Here is a 23,246-nt window from a genome sequence, read left to right as displayed (position 1 = left end):
ATAATACCCTCTAGGTCCATCCACGTTGTTTCAAATGGTAAGATTTCATTCTATTCTATGGCCAACTAACATTCTGTTGTATATATGAGGTCGGACAATTAAGTTTGCCAACTCATGCTAGAAAAAGTGCTACATACCTCATTGCTGAATATCACTACAGTCACCTTGGAAGTTCTCCCCTTGGGAAGTTATGCACTGATGCCAGCGCCTAGTCCACCTTCAAAGCAATTTGGAACTCTTTTTCTAGAATGGCCATCAGAGCTGTCATCATATTACCCTTGATGTCCCGAATGTCATCAAAATGTCTTCCTTTCCATATTTCCTTTATCTTCAGGTAAAGAAGAAAGTCATTGGGGGCCAGATCAGGTGAGTAGGGAGGGTGTTCCAATACAGTTATTTGTTTACTGGCTAAAAACTCCCTCACAGACAGTGCCACGTGAGCTGGTGCATTGTCATGATGCAAGAGCCATGAATTGTTGGCAAAAAGTTCAGGTCATCTAACTTGAGATTTCTTTTATATATTCTGGATTCAAGTTCTTTATCAAATATGTAATGTGCAAATAGTTTTTCCAAAGCTGTGCCTTGTCTTTTCATTCTCTTAGTGTCCTTTGAAGAGCAGAAATTCTAAATTTTGATGAACTCCAATTCATCAAATTTTCACTTATGGTTCTTTCTTTTTGTGTCCTAAGAAATATTTGTCTAACCTAAGGTTTCAAAAATTTTCACCTATGTTTCTGATATAAGTATTACAGCTCTTATTTTTGTATTTAAATCTATGATACAAAGCAAGTTAATTTTGTATATGGTGTGAGATAATAATCGAGGTTTATTTTTTAAATGTCCAATTGTTTCAGTGTCTTTAGCTGAAAACATTATCCTTTCATTGTTGAATTTCCTGTACATCTTTGTCAATAATTTCTTGACCTGATTTTTGTGTGACCTTGGAGTGATACAATCATGGTAACTTCTGGATATTAATGCATATAACTTGTCTACTTTTATGTATGTGTGTAATACTTTTTTCAAAATATTTTAAAATGAGAATACAAAATGATAATAAAGAAAATAAGGGTGGGGCCTGGCTCCAGCAGAGCTTCGAGGCGGCTCGAAAGACTGGCTCCACACGCAGGTCGCTTCTCCTTTTCTTCTCCTAAGCTCCAGGCACCTTGCGGACCTATGAAGGAGCACTTTTGTGCCCTGCTCCGGGAACCCTCCGCAAACCCGTCCACGACGTTGGACGCCTGGGTCCATTATTTAGCTTCTCTGTCTCTTCCTGGCAGGTGCCAGCTGCTGCAAGAGGAGACCTCAAGTGCCACAGCCACTGCTGGAGTGCTGGGGCTTATGGGTGCCAGCAGGGGCACCACTGTGTGGCTGGGGATAAAGTGCCTGAAGCTGTGGTGGTCCGTTGCTGGTGGCCTACTCCACCTCACCATTCTGCTGAGCTTGGCAGGCCTCCACCTTGACCTTGACCCCTGGGGAGGAGGAGAAGACACCCGCGGAACCCATGACTCAAGCACCCAACACCAGCGGACACGTGAGCGAGGAGAATGAGGTACTAACAGCTGTCACAGTTCCCAGCATGAGGAAAATGAGCAGTGTCCCAGAATGAAACATCAGTACAGCAAAACAATGAAGATGAAAATAAAGTAGCAGATAAATCTGAGTGGGAGACAGAAAAGACCACCGAATCTAGAAATGAGACACATCTAAATGAGACCAGCACATCTTTCCTTCTGGAAGACTTATTTCAGTTGCTTTCATCACAGTCTGAAAATTCACTGGAGGTCATCTCACTAGAAGATAGTTCTTCTTTTCTAGGAATTGTCAATGATGGCATGAATTCTTGAGCACATTATAACAAATTTTAGCCAGGTTACAAGTCACGATGTGAGTGTCCATGAGTCTATATTTCTGTATCCTAACAACACATTTAGAAGAGATCCAATAGCAAGGACTTCACGGCCAGAAGAACCGCTTCTGCAGTTATATTCTCATACCACAGAACCTTCCTGGAACTAATTTGACAGGATTTCCTCCACTTAACCGTCAGATGAGGAATCTAACAAGCCAAGACCTTCTATGTGACCTCGATATAAACATATTTGATGAGACAAATTTAATGTCTTTGGTTACAAAAGAAGGTTTTGATCCAATGGAAGTTTCTTACCTTTTTAAAGAGCTAGATTCTGATCCTGGGCTTTCCTGAAATTCAAGCCACAATAGCACCTCTGCCACCAAGTCTAATTCCTCTGTTTGTGAAGAAGAAGGTGCTATAGTTTCTAGTAGTGACCTTGAATCTTTTTCCCATCATGCCTTAGAAGAGGCTGTACCCAGAGCCCAGAAAGCTTTATCACATGGAGCACAGGAATTATTCTGGTTTTCATGGGGGTCTTGCATTTCAACACATATTCCATAACTACAGTTATCAATTACAGTCAAGTACACTGGAATGCACTCCTGAATCTTTTTCATGGCCTAGGAAGCTCATGGGAAAATAAGAAGCATGTACCTCAGTGACACCAACAGAAACTTAAGCTGTGATGAACGCCACACTAAAGCTCTGCACATCCCTTTTTCTGTAGATAAAATTGTCTCCATGCCTGTTGGTTCTTTCAACAGCATGCTAAGCTGGTACTACCTGACAGAGTTACAAGTGTCACTCATTTGTGATATTAGAAGAAGAGGGAGGAATAAAGTTGCTGCTTAGAACTCGTAAGTGTAAACTGGATATAATTTTGAATCTAGAAGATGATGTATGTAACTTGTAAGCAAAGAAGGAAACTCTTAAGAGAGAGCAAGCCCAGTGTAGCAAAGTTATTAACATAATGAAACCGAAACTGCATGAGTTTTATCATGATATTTTTAGCAGGTTAAGAGATGAGGAAGGTAGGCCAGTCAATCCAAACCAATATGCTCTTTGATGCAGCCATGATGGAAGTGTCTTGATTGTACCCAAGGAACTGGTGACTTCAGGCCACAAAGAGGAAAACCAAAAGGGAAAGAGAAAAACTGAAAGAAGAAATTGAAGATGGATTCCATTAATGCCGTGTTTCCCTGAAAATAAGACCGACCTAGCTGGACCATCAGCTCTAATGCGTCTTTTGGAGCAAAAATTAGTATAAGACCCGGTATTATATTATATTATATTACATTTTTTATATTACATTACATTACATTATATTATATTATATTATTTTATATTATTTTATATTTTTTATATTTTTATATTTTTATATTTTTATATTTTTATATTATATTATATTATATTATATTATATTATATTATATTATATTATATTATATTACATTATACCGGGTCTTATAGTAAAATCAGACTGGGTCTTATATTAATTTTTGCTCCAAAAGTCGCATTAGAGCTGATTGTCCAACTAGGTCTTATTTTCGGGGAAACACGGTATGTATAAAGTAGTGCTGTTCAGAAGATGATATATGGATCACAAACCACTGAAACTGCTTTAACTTTTACCTGAATTGTTATGTAAGTACTTTTAAGTACTGCTACTTGAATTACTCAGTTAAGGCTACATTTTGAATCTTACATGGACAGAAGTTTAGGACTTCAAGATCAGACTTGTGGGAAATCTGTGGAAAGTCACAATTTTTCATGAAGTCCTGCATTATATGCACAATTCATAAATATGTACAAACAATAGGGTGGCCTAAAAACTTGACATGACTATGCAGTCATTTTGGTAGCCATTTCTTTAGTAAGATGATTACTTCAAAGAGAGCAAACAATGAATGTAATTATTTTAAAATGTGTTTCCGTTTTTATGACTTGAGATGCAAAGTAGCCTTAACATTTTCATTTAGTTTGCTAGCACTGAAGCATGGTGAGCTTTTCAAACACTGTTTTAGTTTAATTTTTATGAATACTTAAACTATAGCTTTTTCTGGGGAAATAAATTTTATGTTTGAATTTATAAAAAATTAACTAGGGCAGCCAGTTAGCTCAGCTGGTTAGAGGGCGGTGCTCTTAACAACAAGGTTGCCGGTTCGATCCCCGTAGGGGCCACTGTGAGCTGCACCCTCCACAACTGGATTGAAACAACTACTTGACTTGGAGCTGATGGGTCCTGGAATAACACACTTAAAATAAATAAAAGCTTTTAAAAAATTAACTTTTACAGAAATTCTAAGCAAATTTACCTTGAATATTTTTTCTTCAAAACACTTATATTCAGGAATACAGGTGTGTATCTAGCAGATGGGGCTGCATAACGCTAGACTCAAGTCAAATTGAAGTCCATATAGTATGCTAAACTGATAAAGAAAGCCCCCTTCTTGGACTTAACAGAATGCTACTGTGTTTCTCCAAAAATAAGACCGGGTCTCATATTAATTTTTGCTCCAAAAGACACATTAGGGTTTATGTTCAGGGGATGCCATCCTGAAAAAATAAGCTAGGGCTTATTTTCCAGTTAGGTCTTATTTTGGGGGAAACACGGTATATGAAATAAATAAAACTATAAATAGCCAAGCTCTAAACCAAGGTTTCAAAAACAAAACATAAAGGTTTAAAATATTGGAGTGCATTGGGTTTTAATGGCTGAGGACAAAGACCTCTACAGTCAGAGAAGGTTTTAAAGACAGAACAGAGTTACCTACATACAGGAAAATAGAACTCCCTGGCAAGTAAAGCCAGCCTGTAAGGATGGTTTCACATCTATAACATTGATGTCTTACAAAAAAATTCATATACCTTAATGTGAAAATATTACAAGCCAAATAAGAACACAAACCAACAGTCAGAGAAGAGTCAATCAATAAGCATAGACTCTATAACCAAAGAATTGGAAATACTGAAACCGTATGAAACAAGACAATGAGAAACAAGTGGAAATGGGGCTGGTCAAGACGGCAGAGTAGGTAAACGTTATGCTAACCTTCTTTCACAACCACATCAAAATTACAACTAAACTACAAAACAGCCATCATTCAGAATCTCCTGAAGTCTTGATGAACCAAAGCCCTACAACTAAGGACATACAGAAGAAGCCACCTCAAGACTGGCAGGAGGGACAGAAACATGGAATGGTCTGGTCCCGCACCCCCGTGTGACCATTAAAAGTTGGGAGGGCTATCTCAGCTGTGGAAGTCCCCCCCTTACCCCCAAAGGAGCAAAAGGTTCCAGCGCCACACCAGGTTCCTCAGCCCAGGGTTCCAGAGACTGGGAGAGAAGTTCCCATAATTTCTGGTTGTGAAAACCAATGGAAATTGTAGCTGAGTGAGACGGAAGACGGCTGGAGTCCCAGGTGCTCCTTTTAAAGGGACCACGCACGGACTTACCAACAGAATCACTGGGTCTAAGCTCCAGCACTGGGTCAGCAGCTGAAGAGGTGACAGAAACATACAGGGGAGGAACTAAGTTGTCTGACTTCAGGATAAGGGCTGGAGGGGCAGCTTTCTCCCAGACGGAGCAGCACATGGAAACCATTGTTTCCTTGCTGAGCCCTCCCCCTTCCCAGAGTGCAGACACAGGTGGCTGCCATATCTGAGTCTCCATCAAGTTGGCTAATGCCGTTTATTTGCCACGCCCTGTTGATTCTGAGATCCTGCCCTACAGAACTTTCAGGCACACCTAAGCTGCTTCTAGTGGCTTTTTCATACAAACTGCCTGCGTTAGCTCATGCTACAGATTTTCCTAGGGTCTCTCAAAGGTTTATGGAACCCAGGCAAGCATTGTCTGACTAGGGCATGTCCCATATCTCTGGCTGAGCAACCCTGGGCCCAGCACTAGCAGCAGCTGGCCTCGGTTCATAGCTTGGCCTCTTGAGGCACTTCCAAGCAAGGTGTGGGCAGTGGCCATTGTTAGATTGCTTTGGGGCTCCTGCCAGGTGGCCCCAGGTGGGGCATGGGCTGCGGGTGAACCTGACCTGCAGTGGGTCCCCTCCCAGGTGGCCCTGGGGCTGGCGTGCCTAGTGGCCAGCTTCAAAACAAGCTGGAGCCTCACCCAGCCACCTCCAAGAATGACACACCCAATGGGAGGATTGGACAGGCACCAGAGCCCTGCGGAGGCAGATCCTGCTCTGTAGGGTCAGTCCCTGCACCACAACTCCTCCACTGTAGTCACAGCCAGTCCTCACAACCAATCAACTGAGGGTCAATCCGTCTCATTGACGTGTAAACAGCTACCTCAGTGTGTATGCACCTAAAAGCAGAGTTTCAAAACACATGGAACAAAAACTGAAAAAACGAAAACGTCAAAGTCAAATCTACAATTATATGTGGAGACTGTGACACTCCTCCTTGAGTAAATGATAGAAAACGTGGACAGAAAACATGCAAAAATACTGAAGGACGCAAACAGCACTATTAACTAAATTAATCTAATTGGCATTTGCAGAACACTCCACACAACAGAAGAATATACACTATTTTCAAGTACACATGTAATAGTCACTAAAATAAGCCATAAAACAACTCTTAACAAATGTAAAAGAATTTAAATCAGACAAAGCATATTCTCTACTTATAATGGAATTAAAGAATACAACAAGAAATATCTACAAATTCACCAAATACTTGGAGATGAAACAGCACATTTTGACTAACTCATATTTCAGAAGAAATTGTTCAGGAAAATTAGAAAATATACCGAAATCAAAGAAAATAAAAATACAACATTAGAATTTGTGGCATTCAGCTAAAGTAGTGCTTAGAGAGAAATTTATGTCATTATATGCTTATATAAAAAAATGCTTATATAGAAAGCAAGACAGAACTCAAATCAATAATCTTAGCTTCCACTTTAAGAAACTATAGAAAGAAAAGTAAATTAATCCCTAGGCAACAAAAGGATGAGAATCATATAGATAAAAGTAGAAACTGATGGAACTAAAATTAGGAAAACAATAAATAATATCAATGGTAAGCTGTTTCCTTGAAAAGATCAGAGAAACTGAAATATCCAGTGATATTTAAAATCTCTGGATATTGTTACAGTATGTATGATATACGAGTTTTCAGACAGGGTAGAAATGACAACTTATATTGTAATCATATAAATAAATAAATGTCTTATGATCTAGTAGTAATGTGTAATTATTTAAAACTTTGGAATAGCCGGCAAATCATTTAGATCTATAGCAAATGCATAAAAAGGAACAAGGTGATAATATGCAAAAATAAGGAACAGTTATAATTTTGCAAGGGGAAAATGCTGATTAAGTATAAAGGGTTGGTAAAAAAAAAGGTATTAGTAAAGATACTGGTGTTTATTATTTTCATTTTATTCTTTTTTGGCAAATGTCAACCTATATTTTAAAGGGAAAAATAAAAACATAAGATTATTTTACTGCAAATGAGTTATATGCAGCCTTTTTATAACTGAAAACTGTAGAAATGCTGTAGAAATTTAGATCAAAATCATTTGGTAAAAATCAGAAATTAATGAGTTTCAAAAGAACAAACTACAAATGATATACTGATAAGAAAATTCTTGAGGCTCAAGAATAACATGAAATCATAATATCAGAGAAACCATTCATGACTTTGTTAGGACAGTGTGTGAATGAAACATTAAAATGGAGGAATTGTCGATGCAGAAAAAAGGATGTGAGATATAACTACCAATGAAGCACGTATTACCTACAATAGAGAAGTATTAACAAAAAATAATGAATCACAGTACACTTTACATGGTGTTCAGTTTGTGAAGATAAGTACAAGTTAACTTAGAAGCTATGTGTTTAATCATAGTTCATTAAAGAAAATGTGGGTCATTGTCATGAAAATAGTGCATCATTTTTATGAAAATCAGTATTTTAAAACAGTACATTTTCATTCATGATTCGGAATTAGTGGCATTAATGACTGTAAAACATATTTTAAATAACAATTTTATTGTGCGCTGTTACAAGAGATATATAAACAAGTTTCGACAAGGCACATATAAACAACACTTATAATAATGAAAGTAATCATGATAATTCTTCCTTCTAAGATTGCATACATACAAACTTTCCTATAAATATTGGATTTAATATCATGTCATTAGGAATATGACTTAAATATAAATATAATCTTCCCTTTTAAAATGTTATTTGTTTTTCTCAAGGGATGGTTTTCAAAACGAAAAAGATGCTTACCTGTGAAGCATTGTATTTGTAAGTCTGAGAGTATGGGGTGGCCAGTTAGCTCAATTGGTTAGAATGCAGTGCTCTTTACACAAAGGTTGCCGGTTTGATCCCCACATGGGCCACTGTGAGCTGCACCCTCCACAACTAGATTGAAATAACTACTTGACTTGGAGCTGATGGGTCCTGGAAAAACACACTTAAGTAAATAAAAGTGAAAGAAAAAAGAAAGTCTGAGAGTATGTTAGCTATATTTTAATAAAAATCTTTAAAAAAAAAAAAGAAGTCTGAGAGACCTTGCATGACTACATATAGCTGGCTAACTGGATTTCAAAGTTTTTTTGGTTGTTGTTTCTTTATTGTTACATAGCCAGCCAGTATGGCAGGTGCTCAAAAGAATCCAGCATGATGTTGGTCAATATTACCAACAAAACATATAAATAATGAGCATTTATTTTTGATAGTCAAAATCATATTTTAAAATATTTACAGTAATTTGTTTGTTATTATAATGGCAATTTTTATGTGCCTTAGAAATGTTAGAAATCTTGAAAACATAAATAAGAGAATAAAAATTGCTGATATTTCCATAAGCAGGAGAAAAACATTGTTGCTATTTTGCTGTATATCCTCTGTTATTTGTATGTATGTCTATATTAATGTGTGTGTGTGTGTGTGTCCCACAGTCTTTTCAATCTGGTTTTAATTTGAATAGCTTGAAATACTGGGACAGCTCTCATATGTAGATAATTTAGGTTTTAAATTTGGATTATTGGACTTTTGATTCTGGCCATGATGGAGCAATGGGATGAAATTTGCACACCTAAACAACTAAAAAATAGGCAAAATACATGAAACAATGATTTTCAATTTATTAGCTTCAGGCAATGAAAAACAGTGTTCCCTGAGATTACAAACAAGTGAGGTGAGCCCTATGATTGCCCAAGCTTACCTCCTAGGAAGAGTTTGAGGACCTCAATGCACAGTGGAGAAGCCTGACCATCTCCTTGAGTTGAGATGAAGCTGGGTGTCTGGGAGTATTAGGTGGATAGAGTTTGCAGGGCAAAATTCCAGAGAGGAGAGAACTCCAGAGATCATGCATGTCTGGGAATCCTTCTTGCCATTAGAGTGGAAAACCTCCTAATTCATGGGGCTCAGTTAGAATACACAGAATGGCTTTGCCTTAGAAGGGAGAAATACCAGCCATAGTCTAAATACTGCTTTTATCCCACCTAAAAAGTTTCAAATCAAGACCCAAAAGGATAATACTGTTTCCAAGTAACTTGTATTCCAGAACAAAGCTAAAGAATATTTATTTATAGAAACACAAAAATATCCAGTAGTTAACAAGTTAAAATTCACCATGTCTGACATCCAGTCCAAATTATCAGCCCTTCAAAAGAATCAGGAAAGTAGGATCAATGATGAGGAGAAGAATAAATTAAAATTGATCTAGAAATGATACATATGATAGAGTGAATAGACAAGGACATTAAAACAGTATTATAGGTAGGAGATGGGGAAAGCCGAGGTTTGGGAAGTTTGAGGGCACCAGGCCTTTTGGGGAGAGTAGGGACGTGGGGAAGCCGAGGTTGTTCCACCTGGAACTTTTCAGAACCCGGCAAGATTGCTGCGTGAATGATAGGGCCTGGCCCGAGCCCTAGAGGCCTGACATGAGGTAAAACGTGTGTTGCCACGCATTGTGCATAATCAATAACAACTCTGTAGATAAGCATGTATATGCATGCTTTTCTTAATGGAAAATGTAAAAACGATTATTAAAATAATAACACTTCCTACCGGACAACGGGATTAAAGTGGTTTTTAAAACTTTTTGGCTCTTAGTATTGAACCCTCGTTTAAAATACATGCACATGTAAAATAAAGTTGCTGGAAGGAAAAAAAAACACAGTATTATATATAACTGTATTCCATATGTTCAAATGAAAACAGGAAAGGTTAAACATGTTAAATGAGGCCATGGAAGATATAAAAAATACCCCAAGTAAACAGAGCATTGGTGAGTAGTGAAGCAATTTCAAGTGGCCTATGCACATAAATTTGGAGACTCCAAAGGAGAGGGAAAATGGGGGCATGGGAAAAAATATTTGAATGAAAAATCTCCAAATTTGATAAAAACTAAAAATCCAGAGATTTGAAAAGCTAAAAGAATGCCAAGAAGAAGAAATATGCAGTAAACTATACTCAGGCCCATAATAATCAAATTACTTAAAATCAGTGATAAAAGAGAAAATCTTAAAAGTACCCAGAGAAAAAAGACCCTTTACTACAGAGAAACAAAGACAAGGATAAGAGTAGATTTCTTGTTAAAACAATGAAAGCAAAGAAGAATGGAGTAATATATTTCAAGTACTGAAAAATTAAACTGTCCACATAGAATTCTATATACAGTGAAAACATATTACAAAAACAACAGTTAAAGGATTTTTCTGAAACACAAAACCTTAAAGAATTAATTACCAAGATACATGCACTACAAGAAATGTTAAAGAATGTTTAAAAGAAATGTCCAAGTCCTCCAGGCAGAGAGAAAATTACACCAGATAGAAAGGAACAAAGAGCACCAGGAATGGCAACTTCATGGATAAACATATAGACGAGATAGAAGGTTGGCCACAGGCTGGGATGGGTGGGAACAGCATAGACTCTAGATGAATTCAGGCCAGGGGTCCGTCTCCGCCCTGTCACTTACTAGTCACATGATCTTGAGAAAATTACCAGGCCCTAGGAGCGTCAGGTTCTTCATCTGTGAAGTGAGTGGGTCTCATGAGCCCTGTCCTGTAGGACTGCAGGAGAGTATGGAGTATTTGTAAAGTGACTCGCACAGTGCCTGGTGTACATTGCAACTTTGGTGAGTGGTATTTATTTCTAATAGTGGTATTTATTTCTAATATTGTTTTGATCCCAGACACTTCCATTCTCTCCTCTGGGACTTTGGTTGTTTGTTACCCAGGTCATATTAGAGACTATTAGAGACTATGAAGCTCAAAAGGACATGGACTAGCCAATCTTCCAAAAGTGTTGTTTCATTAATAAAACTAAGTAAATTTTCCCATTTAAAGGATATAAGCTCAAATTCAGGTGTGGGGTTATCCTCTCAGCTGGATAAAACACAAAGCTCCTAGATGGAAGTAAAGAACCAACCTTTCCCCCCCCCCTCCCATCTGCTCTTCCATCCAAAGCACCCCTTTTGTTCATTCCCCCCCCCAAAAAAAATCTAGCCCTTGGTTATAATTGGCCAAATTATATTCAAGACCATTAAAATCCTAATTAAAACCTAATTAATGCTGTGGGCTCTGGCTCTCCCACACCACAGAGAAGACTGCCTGTCCAATGACTTCTGGGCCACACCAGAAGAGAGAGTGACCGTATTTCTCCAGAAATCCACGCACATGATGGGGATAAAACCCCTGGGCCTCTCACTGGGTCCAAAGGCACTGGGACTGAGTGCAGGCACCCACCCTTGCTACCCAGGTGGAGATTTCTCTCTGGTTTCTCCATGATCCAAGGGAACTTGTCAGAGCAATTTTCCATTTCAAACTTTCCTCTCGCGCCCAAGACACACCATCTGCCCACTCTGGCCGCTTCCACCACCAGCTTCATCACAATCATCTCCCACACAGGGAACCAGTTTCCCAAAGCCCCAAACGGCCCTGGCTCGGGCCTTTTACACTTGAGTGCTCTCCCCTGGAGCCCCACCGCCTCTCCCCTTCTTTCACTTGTTCTCTAGGACTGAGGGGACCCCTCACCACCTCCCTCAGAGGACTGGGGCTCCCACCCTATCATTCTATGTGTGGGTGTGGCCTGCTGATCTTAGTGTCCCCACTACTAACACAGGGCCATCCAGAGGACAGAGGCTCAATGAACCTCAGGTGATAGAAATGAGCCAGTGAGCAGAGATTTTATTTATTACTATTTATTTTTTCTACATTGTTGAATAAGCTGAGAAAATCCAGGTATATATATTTTACTTTAACAGAATGACAGACTAAAAATATCTAATCACTATGTTGTACATTTGGAACTAATACATTGTAATTTAAAAATATTACTCTGCCAAATGTTATAAGATTTTTTATAAGATTAACTGGAACATTATACATTAATTAAAATGATCCACCACAAATGCAGAGAATCATTAGGAAGAACAAAGTTTGCTCAAACTAGTTATTTTTTTACAACTTCAAGAATATTTGAATAAATGTCATATTCGATTCCAAAAAAAAGAAAAAGAAAACAATTATTTTTAAAAGAAACACACATACATAAAATCTTTTAAAAAACAAACTGTTTTCTTACATTTAAAAAATTAAGTATTTAAATTTTTGTCTATTTACTACTAAGTTCTTTCACATTTTCAAAAAAAAATTCCTATTCCAATGCCATGTTATCTTGTTACAAACTACAAAGAAAATGTAAGGTTTCCCAATTTGTTTTACAAAATAGCAAAACTCGTTCTCTTAAACTGGATAAATAGCAATAAATGTGCAACCTATGTAATTTATAAAGTTAGATTCTGAAGCTAATAAGCATTATACTTAACGTAACATTTAAAATACCACAAACAAAAGATACATTACTAAGTCACCCATATGGAACAGGAACGCAAAAATGTTATTCATTATGACTCCTTCAGCCCCAGCCTAGCTAGCCCTCCACTACTTAGATCATTGACTGCCCTCTTAAAACACAAAATAAAGAATCTGCGTTGGACTTTACTCAAGGCAGGAGAACCTACCGGACATGGCACTAGAACTTGCACTGGCCATGTCGGTGGCAATTCTGGCCTGGGCTCTCTCTTCCTGATCTCTTACAGCCTTCGCATACAAGATTGGGAAGGATCTGGGGTCACGATTATTGACCTCAGCCAAAAATTCCAGGATTTTCATCTTGCTAGTTTCAGCGTGGGCCCTGGGACCCCACAGGAACTCATAGCGAGCAGGATCACTATTAGGCACCTGCTGGTACTTCAGATACTGTTCCTGCACCAAAATTCCAGTAATGAGCTCCCTGGGCTCCCCATAGATGGAATGCTCACTCCCAGCATAGATCCCTATGCCACTTAGCTTTTCCCAGATCTCCTCTTCAGGGACACGGTCACCCTGCATGAAAATTATGCTCAGGATAAGTATCAGGAGACCAGTCTTGGGCATGCTGTGCTCATCACTCCCCATCCCATCATAGGTGAGGCCCAGGTTGGTGACCAGGACATAGGAGTGGTTGATGGGGTCCACTTCCTTCACATCAACGCCAAAGACCAGCTGCAGGCACTCACAGGCTTCGCTAAAGATCACAGGGAAGTGATCTTGATGCTCTCTGATAACCATACTTAGCATTTCCGCCTTTGTGGTCAGCTCCTTTGTGCGATACTTCAGGAGCAGGAACCACACCAGGGCACCTACCTTGTTATCCATCACACAGGTGGGCAAGGACTCGGTGTCTGGCAGGGCCTGCAAGGTGCTAGAAACCTCCACTTCTTGGCTGCTGGATTGGCTCAAGGGAGTGGGGGAAAAAGGGCAGGAGTAGCTGGAACTTACAGGGCTCTGGGGAGGACTTGGTGTGCCAAAAATAATACAAATATCCTCCCAGGTGCTTGGAGAGGTTGAAATCAGAGCATAGTAAGGGGAGGAGGAGGAAGAGGAGGAGGAGGAGGCGGAGCAAGAGGAGGAGGCAGTAGAGGAGGATGAGGAAGCATCCTCTTCCACAGCCTCGGGAATCTGTGCACCCAAGAGGCCCTGGGCCTCACTTTCGGAGTCAAGGTCTTCCTCAAACACGTCGCGTCCTCGCTTCGGAGCTCTAGGCATGATGACTCGTGTCAGGCAGCCACAGGAGTGTGGGCAGGAGGTGGGTGATGGGGACCCACGGACCTGGGGGAGACAGGGAGTGTGAGTGGCCTCAGCTGAGAAACCCACCTTAGGAGCCTCTGACAAAGGCGACTTACAGGTCTCCTCTTTGTGGGTGCTCTCGGGCCTCACTGTCTCTCCTCAGCGGGCTGTCCTGTAAGATCCTGAAGGAGGAAGTGAGATGTCTCCTCAGGGTGCAGCCAGCACTCCCAAGATCCTGGGGCAGACACTGGGGTCCCCTCTGTTCTGGGGTGGGGGAGCTCCTGGGGACACATTCAGGGTATGTACCTCACGTTGACTTCTGACACTGCTTGGGCCTCCTCTGCTCTAGGACCTGCGGCCACGTGCCTCAGATTAAGGTCTTCACTTCCCAGTTCCTGGAGCCCCTGTAACAGGAAACAAGGGGACTCCTCAGCTTGCAGGTGGCATGCACAGCCCCGAGCCCCCAGTGCTGACAAGAGGGGTGAGCTGGACTCTGTGAGGTACCCACTGGTCTGGGGTGTGGGGTCCCCTCTGTGCTCCCTTAGGGTCCTCACCTTACTTCTGGCAGGGCCAGCTCACCCCTCTGCTGGCCTGAGGGGACACTCTCAGAAGAAGACCACACACCCCTGATGCTGAACAGAAGGAAGTGAGGGAGCCCCACATGTAGCCACACCTGCTCAGGGCCTCCCAGGGGGACCAGCGAGGGATGAGCAAATACTGTGGGGTCCATCTGTCCTGGGATGGGGGTCCACTCACTCTTGAGCTTCATGCCTGGCAGGCCTTCCCCCGTTTCCCTGAGGCCACCCTCCTTAAACAAAGGTCTCAGCTTTGTGTGAGACCACAGATGGAAATGAGGGGTCACCTAATGCAGCCACACAGCTTCAGGTCCCCTCCTGGCTGACAGAAGGGACGGGGCGGGCGGGGGTGCTGGGCGTTTGTACATTGCCCTGTGGCGCACTCAGTCTTCTCTCAGTGGTCGCCATGACTCCTCAAGAGGCCTGGGCCTCCTCCCTCTGCGTCCCTTAGTCGAGCCCTGTGTGCTGCCACCGCACCTTCCTCAGATGCCCAAGCAGGAAGTCAGGAAACGTGACATTGGGAACCACCCCCCACTCCCAGCTGTACCTGCCCAGGGTTCACAGCAGGGGAGCATTTCTGTGGCCTCCCCTCTGTTCTGGGTCCCGGGTCCCTTCCTTCCCCTCTGCATTCTCACCTGGACTCCCAGCAAGACCTGGGCCCCACCTCTGCCGACCTGAGGCCCTGCTCCCTCCCTGTACCAAGCGGGCAGTCTGGCTCAGACCCGGATGTAGACGTTAGGGCAAGCCTCGTGTGGTCATGCCGCCCTCGGGGCCTCCCAGGGCTGATGGCAGGGGCGGGCTTCGGTGGGTCCCTTCTCTCGTGGGGCCCGGGGACCCTCAGTCCTTCCTCTGTGTCGTCACCTTGCCTATGACAGACCCTGGGTGTTCCCACTGCCGACCTGAGGCCCTGGTCCCTCCTTGTACCAAGTGGGCAGTCTGGCTCAGACCCGGATGTAGACGTGAGGGCAAGCCTCGTGTGGTCATGCCGCCCTCGGGGCCTCCCAGGGCTGATGGCAGCGGCGGGCTTCGGTGGGGTCCCTTCTCTCGTGGGGCCCGGGGACCCTCAGTCCTCCCTGTGTGTCGTCACCTTGCCTATGACAGACCCTGGGCCCTCCCTGCTGTCAATCTGAGGCCCCGCTCCTTATACCAAATTGGTAGTTTTCTCAGATCCGGATGTGAAATTTAGCAAAAGCCAAGTTTGGAAATCCCATCTCGGGGCCCCCCAGGCCCGATTCTGTTCTGAGGTCTAAGGTCCCTCAGTCCTTCCCTTACGTGCTCGCCTCGACACCCGGATGGACCTCGATCCTCCCCTCTGCGGACCTGAGGCCCTGGTCCCTCCCTGTACCAAGCCGGCAGTCTGGCTCAGACCCGGATGTAGACGTGAGGAAAGCCTCGTGTGGTCATGCCGCCCTCGGGGCCTCCCAGGGCTGATGGCAGGGGCGGGCTTCGTTGGGGTCCCTTCTTTTGTGGGGCCCGGGGCCCCCTGAGTCCTCCCTCTGTGTGGTCCCCTTGCCTATGACAGACCCTGGGTGTTCCCACTGCCGACCTGAGGCCCTGGTCCCTCCTTGTACCAAGTGGGCAGTCTGGCTCAGACCCGGATGTAGACGTGAGGGCAAGCCTCGTGTGGTCATGCCGCCCTCGGGGCCTCCCAGGGCTGATGGCAGCGGCGGGCTTCGGTGGGGTCCCTTCTCTCGTGGGGCCCGGGGACCCTCAGTCCTCCCTGTGTGTCGTCACCTTGCCTATGACAGACCCTGGGCCCTCCCTGCTGTCAATCTGAGGCCCCGCTCCTTATACCAAATTGGTAGTTTTCTCAGATCCGGATGTGAAATTTAGCAAAAGCCAAGTTTGGAAATCCCATCTCGGGGCCCCCCAGGCCCGATTCTGTTCTGAGGTCTAAGGTCCCTCAGTCCTTCCCTTACGTGCTCGCCTCGACACCCGGATGGACCTCGATCCTCCCCTCTGCGGACCTGAGGCCCTGGTCCCTCCCTGTACCAAGCCGGCAGTCTGGCTCAGACCCGGATGTAGACGTGAGGAAAGCCTCGTGTGGTCATGCCGCCCTCGGGGCCTCCCAGGGCTGATGGCAGGGGCGGGCTTCGTTGGGGTCCCTTCTTTTGTGGGGCCCGGGGCCCCCTGAGTCCTCCCTCTGTGTGGTCCCCTTGCCTATGACAGACCCTGGGTGTTCCCACTGCCGACCTGAGGCCCTGCTCCCTCCTTGTACCAAGCGGGCAGTCTGGCTCAGACCCGGATGTAGACGTTAGGGCAAGCCTCGTGTGGTCATGCCGCCCTCGGGGCCTCCCAGGGCTGATGGCAGGGGCGGCTTCGGTGGGTCCCTTCTCTCGTGGGGCCCGGGGCCCCCTCCGTCCTCCCTGTGTGTCGTCACCTTGACGATGACACACCCTGGGCCCTCCCTCTGCCTATCTGAGACCGTGCTCCCTCCTTATGCCAAGTTGGCAGTTTTCTCAGACCCGGATGTGAAATTTAGGAAAAGCCAAGTGTGGAAATCCCGTTCTCCCACGCCTGATTCTGTTCTGGGGTTTAGGGTCCCTCAGTCCTTCCCTTACGTGCTCGCCTTGACACCAGGATGGACCTCGATTCTCCCCTCTGCCGACCTGAGGCCCCGCTCCTTATACCACGTCGCCAGTCTGGCTCAGACCCGGATGTAGACGTTAGGGCAAGCCTCGTGTGGTCATGCCGCCCTCGGGGCCTCCCAGGGCTGATGGCAGGGGCGGGCTTCGGTGGGGTCCCTTCTCTCGTGGGGCGTAGGGTCCTTAAGTCCTCCCTCTGTGTGGTCCCCTTGCCTATGACAGACCCTGGGTGTTCCCACTGCCGACCTGAGGCCCTGGTCCCTCCTTGTACCAAGCGGGCAGTTTGTGTCAGACCCGGATGTAGACGTTAGGGCAAGCCTCGTGTGGTCATGCCGCCCTCGGGGCCTCCCAGGGCTGATGGCAGGGGCGGCTTCGGTGGGTCCCTTCTCTCGTGGGGCCCAGTGCCCCCTCAGTCCTCCCTCTGTGTCGTCACCTTGCCTATGACAGACCCTGGGCCCTCCCTGCTGTCAATCTGAGGCCCCGCTCCTTATATCACGTCGCCAGTCTGGCTCAGACCCAGATGTGAAATTTAGGAAAAGCCAAGAGTGGAAATCCCCTTCTCGGGGCCTCCCACGCCCGATTCTGTTCTGGGGTCTAGGGTCCCTCAGTCCTTCCCTTACGTGCTCGCCTTGACACCAGGATGGACCTCGATCCTCCCCTCTGCCGACCTGAGGCCCCGCTCCTTATACCACGTCGCCAGTCTGGCTCAGACCCGGATGTAGACGTTAGGGCAAGCCTCGTGTGGTCATGCCGCCCTCGGGGCCTCCCAGGGCTGATGGCAGGGGCGGGCTTCGGTGGGGTCCCTTCTCTCGTGGGGCCGGGGGACCCTCAGTCCTCCCTCTGTGTCGTCACCTTGCCTATGACACACCCTGGGTGTTCCCACTGCCGACCTGAGGCCCTGGTCCCTCCTTATACCTCGTTGCCAGTGTGGCTCAGACCTGGATGTATACATTAGGGCAAGCCTCGTGTGGTCAAGCAGCCCTCGGGGCCTCCCAGGGCTTACTGTTGTGGGGCCCAGGACCGCCTCAGTCCTCCCTCAGGGCCCTTGCTTAGCTTCATGTCTAGCAGGGTCTGGGTCTCTACCCTCTGCTGACCTGAAGACACACACCTCAAGCCAAACACCCGCGCTTCAGTATCCCAAGGTGGAAGTGAGGTAATACTACATCCGACCAGACTGCCATGGGCTTCCCTGGGCTGATAGCAAGAGTGGGTTTCTGTTGCAGGTGGGGATACTCTCTGTTGTGGAATCTAGGGTTCCCTCAGCCCTCCCTGGGTTCCTCACCTTGATTACTGATAGGTCATGGGCCCTCCTCTTTGATGACCTGAGTCCAGTGCATTCAGGTTAAGATCTTCCCCTCCTTGAGACCTCTATCCCCAGCATAAGTCAGGGCCACAATACCTATTGGGTTACGTCTTTCTGGGATCTCCCAAGTCTGATAGCAGGGACAACAGTTGGGTGGGAGGTAGAGGTAGGGGCTGAGGATCCCTCTGCTCTGAGATCAGGGTCACTTCAGTCCTTACCTTGGCTCTTGGCAGGTACTGGGGCTCATTTTTCTGCTGATCTGAAGACACATCCTCTGTCCAAGCCTCACTTCCTTGAGAACTGCATCTCCTCTTGCCCAGGAGGAAGTCAGGGGCCTCCAGGGACTCCTAGTACGGACAGGGTGTAGATGGGACCCTCTTTTCTGGTTTGGGAGGTTTCTTTAATGCTCCTTCAAGATTCTCACCTTGACTCCTGGCAGGGCCTGAGATTCCTCCCTCTGCTGACCTGAGTCCATCTAGTTCCAGCCAGGACCCTCACTGCTCTGATAGCCCCCACAGGCAGTAATGAGGTCAGCTCTCAGCCTGATAGCTATGGGGTGGGAGGTCTCCCAGGGCTGTCAGCAGGAGCTAGATTCTGTGGGCCCCCTGAGGAGGGTGGACTCAGCAGTCCCCTATCATGAAGGCCCTCATCTTGGCTCCTGGCTCCTTGAATAAATGCTAGCAGTGATCTGCCCTCTCCCTGTCAGCTCTGAGTATTTGCCCAGCTGCAACGCTTGCAATTGCAGGTCACACACAGACTAGATGCTAGATGGAGAACTGTAGTGCTCATGACTGTGGGGAAGGGTTAGAGAGGAAGCACACCTTCCAGGGGGGTCTCTTCACCAGCCAGCAGACTTTGGAAACATTTTATTTTCTACATAGAGGCTGAGCCAAAGGATTTCAGGAGGGCCTGCTGTTTCAAGGTTATCTAACATTGTATCATCAGGTACAGAGGTTTTCATTTTCTTAACCCTCATTTCTAGTAAAAAAATATATTTTACATCTCCACCAAATGTACACTTGGAATATATATACAATTTCATGAAAGAATATCTGATCACTCTGATACTTCCTATTCTATTTCCAGTCCATTCTTCATCTTCTATTAAAATAATTTTTTGAAACGCCAGTCTTCACCCACTGTCGAAAGTTCAGAAATAGCAGGAGTAAAACCAATGAATCACCAAAGTAGTAATTAGTAAAAGTTTATTGTGCACACACCAAAAAGACAGTTTGTGAACTAGGAGCACCGAAACCAAACATGGAATGAGGCTCAGGGGTGTATTGTTTAAAACAGCTTAAATAGTGAGAAGGCACTTATTATTCTTCACAGAGAGAGGTTACAATATTAGAATTTTCTTAAATGATAGGGAATTTGTTACTGGTTACCTGGAATCAATTTGGGGCAACAGTTCAAGTTTTCCTTATGATTTCCAGAGGCATAAGCAAGAAATGAACCAGGTTGTTAGTCTTGCAAAATAAACTGAATTAATTTTTGCTTGTATGACTAAACTGGATTTGTCTGCTCGGGAAATTTTCAAGGCTGGCCTCCATTTGTTTATTTTAACACACTAAAATGGTTTCAGGTGGTTATTAGCACAGACTTTGGGGTCCTACTACCTCAATCATCCCATCTTTTATTGTGCTTTGCTTTATTGTGCTTTACAGATGTTGCAGAGTTTTTGGTTTTTTTACAATGAAGGCAAAACCCTCCACCAGCAAAAAAGATTACAATTAACTTTATTGCGAGATTTGCTTTATTGAGGTGGTCTAGAACTGAACCTTCAGTTTCTCTGAGTCTTGCCTGTATTACCCAAGGGCTACCGGCATGTGTGGTCTGAGGGCCTGCCTCAGATTTCCACAAGAAGCAGGGGCAGATGTTTAAACTTTTCCTCCTACCTACCCTGTCATCTGCAACATGGAGCCTACAGCTCCACCCAATTTCCCTGTTGCTTTCCACGCCCCCACCCAAATATAAGTACCAGCTCAGTACAGTCTTCAGTTTCCCCCAGGGCTTTCTTAATGTTTCCGTTGTTTTGAGTTTGTTGTTGGTTTTTTTCCTCTCCCTTCTGTAGTTATTGAGGTTTGATTTGGGGAGAAGAAGTCAGCAGTCTGAACTTGATGGTCATCTTGGTCATCACAGGTAAGGAACTAAATCTGTAAATAATTGAAAGAGAATTCACATCTTTATAATATTCTGTTCCCGATTAATAAATAGGTTTTACTGCTTTATTTGGGAATTATTTTAGCTAACTCTATCAGCAAACTTTTATATTTGCCTCCATTAATATCTTGCACATTTTTGTTGGGATTCCTTTTAGGTAATTTTTTTTTGGATTTTGTCGTCATTGTGAATGGAATATTTTCTATTCCATGTACTAATTAGTTATTCATTTGAACATTTCACATACCTATTCCTTTGACTATAGATAATATTACAGATAAAAATATTTTATAGATGATATCGTCACCAGATATTATCTTTTCCCAAAATTCATATCTCTTATTTATTTTGACACCCATAGCTCTATGTGTTCCAGTGCAGTTTTGAAGAGGAGAGAGCATACATTTTTTGTGTTGTCTGTTCATGGCTTTAACCGGAATTCTTCTAACATTTCACATTTAAGTGTTTGCTATAGACTTTAGGAAATTTAAGTGCTAACATTAGTTTGCCAATTATTTTTTATTACCATGACCTTGTGTTGAATTTCTTTCAAAGGCCCTTTATGTATCCATTGACATAATGAAGTGGTTTTTTCTCTCCTAATTTGTACAGGGAATTATAATTGAAAGTATTTTCTAATGTTAAATCATATTTGTATGCTTCAGACAGAGCCTGTTTATTTAATTCACTGCTATGTTGAATGTGCTATTAAATTATTTAAAATATTTGCTGCTGTTTGAGTGAGCATGTCTCAAGTGTTCTTTTCATGGGGTGTTCTCATATGCTTTTTGAATCAAGGAGCATTAGCATGGCAAAATGAGTTGAATAATTGCCCATTTCTGTATGCTTTGGAAGAGTTTACATAAGGTGGTAATTTGTTTTTCCCTGTTTTGAAGAACTGGCCTCCAAAACTGCCTTGTTCTGGAATATTTGATGGGGGCTTGAGTTTTGAATAGTTTCAGACTGTATCGTTTGATTCAACTTTTAAGTGGTCAATGTGGGGACAGAGTCCCAGAGAGCAGTTTCCAGGCTCTCGACCCCACGTGGAAAGTTGCTGACTCAGGTAGTAGATTGCCATCAGCTGTGACTAGTTGGCCATCAGCTGTAACCCATTAGCCATTAGCAACTGATATAGCTGCCATGGCTGCTTTGGTTGGTTGGTTGGTTGGTTGGTTGGTTGGTTGGTTGGTTGGCTGGCTGGCAGAAAAGCGGATGGCGGATTGCCGCTCCTGCTTTCTGTTTCTCCAACCCAGCTTCCAGTGAGAATATAGTGGTATGACTCCCCTATCTATGGCTCCATTGGTGTTCTTTTTTGGCCTCACCATATCCTGCGTTCTTGTGCGGGGAGCGGGACCAGAAATCCCTACATGACACCAACAAACAGGATTTGTGCTCTGTGCAGTTTCCCATGGTATGGATTTTGTTGAATGCAACATTTGTGGTGTCCCTTAACATGTTCTTCAAACCTGACTTTCTGACACTACAAGATACCTCAGGCTCATTTGTATATTTACTGCCCAAATTCTAGAATCAGCCATTTCTCCAGAAAGCCCTAGTTCCTTTTATTGGATGACGGTTTTAAGTGACCTAGATCTTAGTGCAACTATGCTTATTGCTACTGGGGAGTTGTTACTTATAGGTCCTCTCAGCTAAGAGACCAATGAAATATGTATGTGTATATTAACCTGTTTATATACATATACCTATGAATATATATATGTAACCCATTTGTGTCTACAAGGTCTGACAATTAAGTTCGCGAACTCATCCTGGAAAAAGTGCTACATACTTCATTGCTGAATATCACTATGGTGACCTTTGAAGTACTCCCCTTGGGAAGCTATGCACTGATGCCAGTGCCTAGTCCACCCTGCAAAGCAATTTTGGAACTCTTTTTTTGGAATGGCCATCAGAGCTGTCGTCATATTCCCCTTGATGTCCTGAATGTCATCAAAATGTCTTCCTTTCAATATTTCCTTTATCTTCGGGTAAAGAAAGAAGTTGGTCTGGCCCGGTGGCTCAGGTGGTTGGAGCACCGTGCTCCTAAATGCCGAGGTTGTTGCCAGCGTGAATGCCACATTCTGCATTCCATCCTTTAATTCCTTGACCTCCTAAATTAATTTTTTAGAGTCTTTAGGGATTTTGTACATTAACTCTTAGTGCTTTCAAGTTCCTTTTTTGACAAATACGTGTACATACTGTCATGTATGAGCCATTGTGGTATCATACAAAATAGCTTCACTGCCCTAATAAATCTCCTGTGCTTAAACTATTAAACCTTTTTCTATATGTTTACCACATCTATGATTTTTCTCTTTCCAAAATGTCATATAAGTGGAATCTTACACTCACTAGCCTTTTCCAACTGGCTTTTTATCATTTAACAATATGCATTTAAAATTCATTCATGTCTTTGTATATCTTATAGGTCATTCTTTTTTATTGATGAGTTGTGTTGCGTTGTAAGCTTGTGCCAGAATTTGTTTATCTATTCATCTATTGAAGGACATCTTGGTTGCTTCCAGGTTTTGGGCGATTATCAAATAAGCAGTGGTAAAAATCCATGTGCAGGTTTTTGTGTGGACATAAGTTTTTAAATCAGTTAGGTAAATACCCAGGGATGTGCTTGTTAGATCTTAGATCTCATGGTGAGACTGTTCGGTTTCTTTTTTTTCA

General features: G+C 43.8%; 1 protein-coding gene and 1 pseudogene across 2 annotated transcripts; one reads left to right on the top strand and one right to left on the bottom strand.

The window, feature by feature from the left end:
* The first annotated feature begins 1,176 nt into the window (after positions 1-1,176).
* LOC308494508 (nuclear factor erythroid 2-related factor 3-like) lies at positions 1,177-3,026 on the top strand (annotated as a pseudogene). Its single transcript has 2 exons — positions 1,177-1,365; positions 1,451-3,026. The product of its transcript is annotated as a nuclear factor erythroid 2-related factor 3-like (transcript).
* Positions 3,027-12,834: 9,808 nt separating this feature from the next.
* Positions 12,835-13,923, bottom strand: MAGEA10 (MAGE family member A10; the record flags this gene model as incomplete). The annotated part of the gene is made up of 1 exon (XM_081042280.1): positions 12,835-13,923. The coding sequence occupies one exon, from the start codon at positions 13,921-13,923 to the stop codon at positions 12,835-12,837; it is 1,089 nt and encodes a 362-aa protein (XP_080898406.1).
* Between the last annotated feature and the right edge of the window lie 9,323 nt (positions 13,924-23,246).

This window comes from Rhinolophus hipposideros, assembly GCF_964194185.1.
Source record: "Rhinolophus hipposideros genome assembly, chromosome: X".
NCBI classification, from domain to species: domain Eukaryota; kingdom Metazoa; phylum Chordata; class Mammalia; order Chiroptera; family Rhinolophidae; genus Rhinolophus; species Rhinolophus hipposideros.
Note: the sequence above shows the minus strand (reverse complement) of the source record. Positions and strands in the feature narration are given on the sequence as shown.